We start from the raw sequence: 10007 nt of genomic DNA on the forward strand, positions 1-10007 counted from the left end.
AAGATCGCTGGAAAAATGGTTGCGTCATTATAACCCCCTCAGAAGTATCGGACTTCAGTTGAAATCATTTACATGTATAAGAGCTAAAGACGTCCTAAAATCGAGCATATTAGCAACTAAATGAAAAAGAGCGGCTTCGGGCAACGTTCCATGCCTTGACGGAGTTACAAGCCAAATTAAAACCTATTAATGAATGTGTTTTCTCCGTCCTTCAAACTTTTTCCATAATAGAGATATTACGAACTGTTTCTGGTCTATCGTCTGAGCTTCAATCTATGCCTCCTTAGCAAACCTTCACAAAAAGCAATCTTCACAACTGTGAATCCCCCTTCTGCGGTTTACATGCCCTTTTATATAAAGGCAATATAAAACACTACTTTAGTGGGGAACTCGTTTCAGCTGACTCTTTTTTTTACAGTTGACTACAATGACTAGTGAATGTCATTAAATACAATGTAGACATGCCCTGGCTAAACGGCCATCTAAAGTAATCAAAGTGGCTTTTGTCGAACAAACTGGTTTCGAACTTTGGATACCGAAGTCGTTAATTTGTTATTAACCGCTGCGCGCTGCAATACCGTCACTCCTCAAACATGCAAATAATTAATACGAAAATAAATAGTATCTCGGGAGACTTATAATCACTGAAATCCAACGTTGCCGATGAGACCTCACTGGTAGTGTTAATACAAATACTGATATTACTGCTGTCACCACTAAAATATCAACTCAGCTACTACTACTGCTAGTAGTGCTCCTACTACTACTATTACAACACAATATACTATTACTATTACTAATAATAATACTATAATAAAATATTAACAATAATATTAATAAATGCAGAGCCGTTTTACAGAAATATACATAACAATAGCGCACGGAAATAATAAACCAAACAAGCCACAGTCTGTAACACACAGTAAAGAAATACAATTTTTATGAGAACTCCCAGGGAGCATTAATACTACTACCACTACACCTACTAGTACTAATATTGATAACAATAATAATAAAGAGCGAAAAGTACTACAAAAATGTGAATAGCAATAGTATTAGGAAATTAACAAAACAACAAGGAAAAATACAAATCACCCAATAATAATAATATAAAAATTGAAAAAATATCAAGCTACACTTTATTGCAACTTCTCTTTGAATGAAAATCAATCAATCGTATTGGAATATGTTTTTGTGTTTTTTTCTTTCCATGGCGGATCTCTACGCGCGCTAGCCATATTTTCATTTTACTGGTTATTATTTAAATGGCTTTTAGTACTTGTACAGTTTAATCAAGGCATTAAAAATAAAAATATTGAAAAAAATAATTTTATTTCATCGAGTTTTTTTTTTGTTTTACAGCGGAAAAAACACGTTTTTATGAGAGCGCGTTGAAGTCAGCCATTATGGAAATTTTTAACATGCCACGGAGAGATAACTCCAGTTAAAGCGCCGAAACGCCCTCCCTATCTTTATTACAAACTTATTATCCTAAAAATCGAACCTTTTGCTCGGCATAATAACAGATTGTTTTCTTCGCCTTAAAAAAAACTGCTTGATTTAATTAAGTGACATTTTTCGGAGAACCTCGTTCCATAACGGATGCGTACAATATAACCTTTTTTCTATATTTACATTTTTAATGTCTTGATTAAACTGTACAAGTGCGAGACCTTTGTTATTACTTGCCGTTTGTAGATAACAGGCCCGGATGTGGAAGACATAAAAATATAACTGGCTGCCTTCTAAACGACTGTCTATAATTACGTGAGTCGTATACTTTACCCTGCGTTAGTCCCATGGGGTTTTTGTCACTGTAAGCCTTGAAATATCTAAGACATTTGACAATGTCTGGCACGAAGGATTGCCAATGAGAATTAAATCGTAAGGTATAACTGGATTTATACTAAATATTATTAGATCCTTCTTAGACAATACGATCATTCATATTGTCATTTATAAACGTACAGCCAAACAGCATAAAATAAATGCGAGTGTGCCTTAGAAGTGGATCCTAAGACAACTTTTATATCTGGTATTTATAAACGACATCCCTGATAATATTGTGTCCGAGATGAGCATATTTGCTGAGTATGCAAAGCTCTATAACATGCACGAAGGAAGAACTGATGTAAAACCGTTTCTGTGGTACCAGTCTTCAAGAATTCTGGTGAAAGAACTGACCCATCAAATTATCGCCCATTAGCCTCCTCCCGCTTTTCGCCAAAATATTTTAGTCCTTATTTAATCAAGCCATAGTCCAGCACCTAACAGCTGCTAAACTCCTGACTGACAAACAATATGGATTCAGGCAAGCCCGTTCAACAGCAGATATCTTAACTGTAGTTTCTGAATGTATATACCGTTCATTGCACAAAACAGGGGAGGGTAGAGCGGTAGCCCTTGATATATCAAAGGCTTTTGTCAGGGTATGACACGATGGTCTTCTAAGGAAAATTAGATCATATGGAATCACTGGAAGAATTCATAATGTAATTAAATCCTTCTTAAGTAAGAGAAAAATCAAAGTTGTCCTTGACGGTCGTAAATCTAAATAATATGACATAAATGCGGGAGTACCTCAGGGGTCTATCCTTGGACCTCTATTATTCCCGATATTCATAAATGACCTCCCTGATAAAATTGTATCGGAGATGGGTATATTTCCCGATGATACAACTCTCTATAACAGATACGAGGGGAAAACAAATGAACACATATACAAGGAAATGGCAGAAACACTAGAGGATGACCTCCAATCTGTAGTGGAATGGGGACAAAAATGGATGGTCACATTCAATGCTGCTAAGACTAAGCTTGTTTCATTCAATAACTACAAGAAACCTTCTCTACTACCAATAGCAATGGCCAAGAACACATTGCCTGAAAGTACTTCTTTTAAACTCCTCGGTCTAACGTTTACAAGGAATATGAACTGGAATAGATACATTGAGAGCATTGCCAAGGCTGCTGCAAGGAAGGTTGACTCCCTCTACCGTGCTAGAAAACTACTTACGCCTGAAAGTATCCTGTACCTCTATAAGGCCACCATTCGCCCATGTATGGAGTACTGTTGTCACATCTGGGCTGGTGCATCTGCTGCTTGTCTCTCGCTCCTGGACAGGGTTCAAAATAGAGTCGCCAACCTGATAGGTCCTGAACTGTCATCTAGGCTTCAGCCTCTGTCCCATCAACGAGATGTTGCATCCCTCTGCCTGTTCTAAAATACTTTAATGGTGAATGCTCTGACGAACTGCAAACACTTGTACCCCCTCGACGTAACTACCACAGACAAACCCGACAAGCTACTAAGTATAAACCCTTTAGAGTAGAGATCCCTAGGTGCAAGAAAGCCTTTTACTCCAATAGTTTCTTCCCCAGAACTGCAGGTCTTTGGAACTCCGTTCCGGGATTCTGGTTCCCCAACTATACCTATATGCAGAAGTTCAAGTGTAATGTTAACAAAAATCTTTCTACTCATCTCCCTTCATAATGCCCCTGCAAATTAAGTCCCTGATAGTAGCCCCCTGCTTCAAAGTGTCACTGTGTCTTGTTTGGGGTGAAAATTGAATTTAAAAAAAAATTAAACCTAAACTTAAGACAATGGCAGAATCGTTGAAAAATAACCTTCAGACCGACGTGAAATTAGGAGCGCAAATGGATGGTAATATTTAATGTCTAGTAAGACTAAGCTGTTCTTGTTTAACAATTACAAGACGCCTCTCCAAGCAATGATGTCCAAAACTAAAACCACCCTAACTGAGAATTATTTCTTTAAATTCCTCGACTTTATATTCACGGGCAATATGGACTGGAACAAATACATTGAGGACATTGCGAAGGTTGCTGCAAAGCATGTGGGTTCCCTCTATCGCAGGGGTCACCAAACTACGGCCCGCGGGCCGAATCCGGCCCGCGACGTCAGTTCACCAGGCCCGTCGACGTTGAACTGACGTCGCTTCCTCGGCTCGTGGTAGCACCGCCTACGCTCTGACGTCACCATGGTTTCCATCGCTTTAAGACCTTTTTGAGAAGGTTGTTTATCTTAAAAAATAGATTTCCCAATGATGTTTAAAAAAAAGATTCTTGCAATTTTTCATCAACTTATTCATTTATCTCAAAGGTGTGCAAAGTTCAATCAAAAAATAGGATATTTGAAAATGTTTTAAAAATAAAAGAAATATCATTCTTAACTAAATTTCTTAGAAAAGACATGTCAACATCAAACTGAAAAACTTTTTATTTTACTTATGAAAGAACTAAGTGGAAAAAATGTAGAAATACTATTCACAACAACTTTCGACCTTTTTCCACTGAACCACTACCATCTCGGAATGGTAAATGTAAAACGATTGATATTTATTAATTTTGGCGCTTGAGTAGTTTGGCTCTTTGTCTACTAAGTGTCAGAATACAGAGCGATCAAACACAGTACAAGGCCTGCCGACCAGTTTTACCCCCCTCACGGCAGGGAGGTAAGGATTTTAAAAATGAGTCAATTTTGACTGTTTTTATATTGTCTTCAAACAAGGTGAAACATCTTAATTTTGTATGATTAAAGTTTCTAGGTGAAAATAACCCAGTAAATCACCAACTGATAATCAAATTAAAATTTTTTGGATAAATAGATATAATATTATAGAATTAATAATAGTACAAATATCTTATACTTACATTTTTTTTAATTCTCGCTCAGAGTTTTTCTGTTGGATCCCGCCTGACGAAAGGATCTTGCGTAATCGCTAATTGTAATTCTAATAATAAAATAAAAATTAAATCTTTGTTGGATTGTTATTGAGTTAATTAATTCTATATAGCTGTTTTTCGTCAAAACTTATAAATAATTTATTTGGAGCTATTAATATTAAGGAATTTAATGGTGTTTTTTTAAGCATATTTTTGATAAATGTTTATTAAAGACACAAAATATAAATTTACTTAAAATAAATTTTGTACCTTCTCTGTTACTGAAAATCGACTAAAGCAAAATAGACTATATTATGATTGTGCATAAGATAATAATACAAAAATTTTCTTGAAGTTTTAAAATTTAATGATCACAGTAAAAATTATTATTTCTCCATATTTTTTTAATTAAAAAAAATGTTCAGGCATGATTATTTATTAATTTCATTGATAAGATGCTTAAAAAAATAAATTCTATGATTTTTCAGATAAAATAATTTTGTTATAGATCTCTTCAAGGTGCACAGTTCAATTTCAGTATGTCATGTTGTGCATTCTATTCCATGGGACTGGTATTCAATTATTTTTGGCAGATATATTAATATTTCTTTTAATCAATTAGAAAATTTTAATATGATTATATAAGTTCAGAAAATTTTTGAAAAGGGAAACGTTTTGCTCCTGACTCTGATTTTGTTTTCAGCATATTAAAATTTTTTATCAACCCTGTCAAAAATTCGTTTTAATTTATTATAAGAATTACTTAATTTTTATCTATTTACTGTTATTCAAAAGTCCTTTTAAGGATCAAAAAATTATATTCATAATACTTATATTCAATTAAAAAAAAATGAGGGATCGAATTGATAATTTGACTGTCATTTGGTGATTTATTGGATTACTTTCACCTATATGTCTATATTTATAGAAAATTAAGATGTTTCAACTTGTTTGAAGACAATATAAAAGCAGTCAAAATTGACTCATTTTTTAAATCCTTACCCCCCTGCCGTAAGGGGTGTAAAACTGGTCGGCAGGCCTTGTACTGTGTTTGATCGCTCTGTACTCTGACACTTAGTAGACAAAGAGCCAAACTACTCAAAAGCCAAAATTAATTCAATTTCTTTTTAATTTTCAGATCCTGTTTTCTTCACCCTTCATTATGGTTTCTAAGAAAAGAAAAGTGGACGCCGAGTGTCGCGTTTTCAATGAAGAATGGGGAGTAAAGTACTTTTTTGTTGAAACAAAGGACCAGAAAGCTAGTTGTGTGATATGTAGCGAAAGTGTTGCCGTTTTGAAAGAGTACAATATTCGGCATCACTATGGAACAAAACATCTATCAACATATTCAAAGTTTTCTGGAAAGTTACGCTCTTAGAAATATGAGTCTATGAAACGTGGTTTAGAAACTCAAAGAAACCTTTCACGAGAAAGTTTGCTGAAAATGAATCTGTCACTCGTACAAGTTACAAAATAGTGCATAAGATGGCAGACCGAGGAAAACCGTTTACTGATGGCAACTTCATCAAAGCGTTTATGATGGAAGCAGCAAATGACTTGTATCCTGGAAGTATCAGCCTTTCGACAAGTTCAGTTGTGCGGAGAACAGAAGAACTTGAAGAGAACATAGAGCTACAGATACGTGAAAAAGCTAGGGCCTTCTTGTGGTATTCTCTGGCGCGGGGTGAGTCCACTGATCTCTCGAGTACATCACAACTTCTCATGTTCATTCGTGGTGTCGATTCGGACTTTCAGATAACAGAAGAGTTGGCATCCGTTTGCAGCATGCATGGAACAACAACTGGAAAAGACATTTTCATGGAAGTGCAGAAAACTTTGCAAGACTATAACCTTCAGTGGAATCAGCTTCGAGGTGTTACAGTTGATGGAGGTAAAAACATGGCTGGAGGGAGGAAGGGTCTGGTGGGACAGATCAAGACTCAGTTGGAAGATCTTCAAATTCCAGGCGCTCTGTTCATACACTGCATCATACATCAGCAAGCACTCTGTGGGAAAGACTTAGATATTTCTTGTGTGCTGAAACCAGTCGTTTTTGCTGTGAACTTCATTCGGGGAAATGCACTCAATCACCGTCAGTTCCAGGCTTTTCTGGAAGAAATTGATTCTGATTTCTGTGACTTGCCTTATTACACAGCAGTGAGATGGCTAGTTGTGGTAAAGTCCTGTTTCGTTTTTACAAGATCCGAAACGAAATAGATGTTTTTCTCACTGAAAAAGATAGAGCCGATCCACAGCTGTCAGATCCTATCTGGATGTCAAAGTTGTCTTTTTTGGTCTACATCACATCCCACATGAATGAGCTGAACTTGAAACTTCAGGGAAAGGATAACCTCGTCTGTGATCTCTACAGAATCATCAAAGGATTTCGGAGAAAGCTGTCATTGTTTGAAGCACAACTGGAAGGAGAAAACTTCTCTCATTTTCACTGTTTCAGAGAGTTTTGCGCTTCAATCGCTGAAGATGTCAACCTCGATTTTCATAAAAAAGATTATTCGTGACTTGAAGAAGCATTTTTTGGAGAGATTTTCAGATCGCGACAGAACTGAGAGTGACATTCTTCTGTTGATGATGTGCCAGTTGAACTACAGTTGGAGCTCATTGATTTGCAAGCAAATGACTTGTTGAAAGAGAAGAACAGAGAAGGAAAACTTGTTGAATTTTACCGCTGCTTACCTGATCCTGAGTTTCCGAAATTGAAGAAATTTGCCGCTGGTATGGCATCAGTGCTTGGAACAACTTATGTCTGCGAGCAAACATTTTCAAAAATGAAGTATGTGAAGTCAACACATCGAACGAGATTGACTGATGATCATTTGAAAGCAATTCTCTTGATTGGATGCAGCAATTCTAAACCAAGCATTGATGATATCTTGAAAGCCAAACGTCAGTTTCACAAATCTCACTAAACTTTTTTGCTGTTTGGGTTGTGAGATTCGGATATGTGCACACTAGGTTTAATGTAACTATCTTTTTGCTTACGTCGCCTTCTTTGAAAACTTTTTAGTAAATAAAATCTTGGTTGTATTTGTTTTTTGATTAACATGGAATGCTAAACTTAGTTTTTCGTCTTTTTTTCCCAGAGCTTTCGTTCTGGCTTGCAAGTATTGAACAGAATGATTATGCGGCCCGCGCTCGTCATTCTTTCAGTTATCCGGCCCACTGTGAAAAAAGTCTTGTGACCCCTGCTCTATCGAGTAAGAAGACTACTTACACCTGAAAGTATCCTGTAAGTCCAGCCTCTCCCTCTTGGATAGCGTCCAAAAAAGAGGTTTCAATCAAATAGGTCCCACTTTATAAACAAAGACCTAGGCTCTGACCCATCCCCGCAATGTTGCATCTCTGAGACAATTTTGCAAATATCTTAATGCCATGTGTTTTGATGAACTCGTTGTAATTGTGCCTCTTCGACGTGCATACCACCGAAAAATTTTCTAAGCACTAAAATCTCACCCCTTCACTGTTTAGGTCGTATAATACCAGTAAGTTTTCTACTCTAATAGTTCCTCCCTCGAACAACTAAACTTAGGAATTTCTTTCTTGCTATCTGCTTTCAGGACTGTACTGATATGGACATTTTTAAATCTAACGTAAACTAACATCTTTCCTAGACATGGTCCTAAATAGTAGCCCTTACGGCCAAATGGCGATATGCCATTTGAAGGAATGAACGTGAGAAAAGAAAAATGCTTAGGTGTTCATAATTATTAGTTGGCAACTTATTTCTTTTTCTTTTAGTATTCTCCTCACTCAGTGTAAGTTCAGCAAACGCGCTATTGTTACATAGGGCAGATTTCAGCATTTAAATAGATAAGTTTGAAAATGATATTTAGAAAAAAAAAATAGAACCGCCGCAGCGGGCAAGAGTTCAAAGGTAATAAATATTCAATTTAGGAATATAGCAATTTTGTATTGTTCTTAGAAATAACTGCATATATTAAATAATGTCAGTTAAAAGAACGAACAATACAAGTTAGATAATAGGGAACTTATTAGGTTATAATGAAACAATTTATTATGGAATTTCTTTGTATGCCAAAGGCGTGTTTGGACATACATGGTGAAATCCACGTGAATGAATTTCATGTGTCGAATCACGCTTTGGCGTTATAAAGAAAAAAGAACCCCCATTATATTGGATTTAGAGAGAGAGTCAGAATCAGTGTACGATGCAGAGAGAGAGAGAGAGAGAGAGAGAGAGTCGTGTCAATCTGGGAGCTGATGCTCCTTTTAGGCGAAGGGGGGAAGATGAGAGACTGTAGTCGTAAGAGCTTGAATTCCTGATTAATCAATCAGCTGGTAGAAGAAAAGGATCATCATTTATATTTGTAAACTGTTTGTTTTCGTGTATTCATTTCAACAAAGAAATGTAAATGTTTTATATAATACCTTTAATGAACTTTGTGCAACTCTCTTCTGATGAGTTAAAAGTACTGTATGAATACCTTGCAGTCTCCTATTTATAATAATAATAATAATAATGAACAAATAGACGTGCCATCACCTCCACCATTATCGGTGTTTAATAGGAAAGAAACATAAGAAATAAATAGGGAAAGATGGATCTAAAGAAAAAAAGAAGGAAAGAGAGGAAGCAGGATCACAATAAAGAAAGAAAGAAAGAGTAAGGAAAAACAAACAAGAAATAAAAAAAGAGGGAAAAATTAGAATAAAAAGAACGATAGAAAACAAACAAGAAAGCGGGCACTTGGTTTTCTGTGACTTTTCTGATTGAATAGCATCTGCAGTGCTTGGATTATTCGTAGCGTCTGTATCTGTGGAATTTCGCTATCGAAGATAAAAAGAAGGACAGGAAGGCGGATAGGAAGAAAGAATGAAAGAGGAAAACAAGAAGAAAGAGAGAAAGAAAGAAAGAAAGACAGAAAGACAGAAATAAAGAGGAAAAGAAAGCAATAGTAATTGAAATAAAATCACGTGAGGAAAAGAACATATATAAATGCCCTATTCACTTGTTATGAGTGTATCCCCATCATCTGTCAACAACCCGATATACGTCTCATAATACACAGGCATGATATGCACACCCCTATGCAACGTTGTATGACGCAGTTGTATCTCAGTTTTGAAAGACTGTTGCCTGATTCATCAATCAACCAGCTAGTTATGAAATTGATGTTGCAAAATCCTCGACAAGTTCACAGTCCTTACAAGGCAAGGCAAAGAGAAGTGCAGTTCGTGCCAGGTAAGCAGATCGAAAGGTCCAAAACAATAGGTAGCACTTCCAGGAAACATGGATCACAGTAACATCATTGCACAGTGTGAGAATGCAGCAACAAGTTTTG

The 10007-nt window shown here is 36.1% G+C and overlaps 1 protein-coding gene across 1 annotated transcript; it reads left to right on the top strand.

The window, feature by feature from the left end:
• The first annotated feature begins 6171 nt into the window (after nucleotides 1-6171).
• Nucleotides 6172-6903, top strand: LOC145283999 (general transcription factor II-I repeat domain-containing protein 2B-like). Its single transcript, XM_080133092.1, has one exon. The coding sequence runs from the start codon at nucleotides 6172-6174 to the stop codon at nucleotides 6901-6903; it is 732 nt and encodes a 243-aa protein (XP_079989218.1).
• The last annotated feature ends 3104 nt before the right edge of the window (nucleotides 6904-10007 follow it).

The sequence above is a fragment of the Euprymna scolopes genome, chromosome 8, assembly GCF_053919585.1.
Source record: "Euprymna scolopes isolate OS-2025 chromosome 8, ASM5391958v1, whole genome shotgun sequence".
NCBI classification, from domain to species: Eukaryota; Metazoa; Mollusca; class Cephalopoda; order Sepiida; family Sepiolidae; genus Euprymna; species Euprymna scolopes.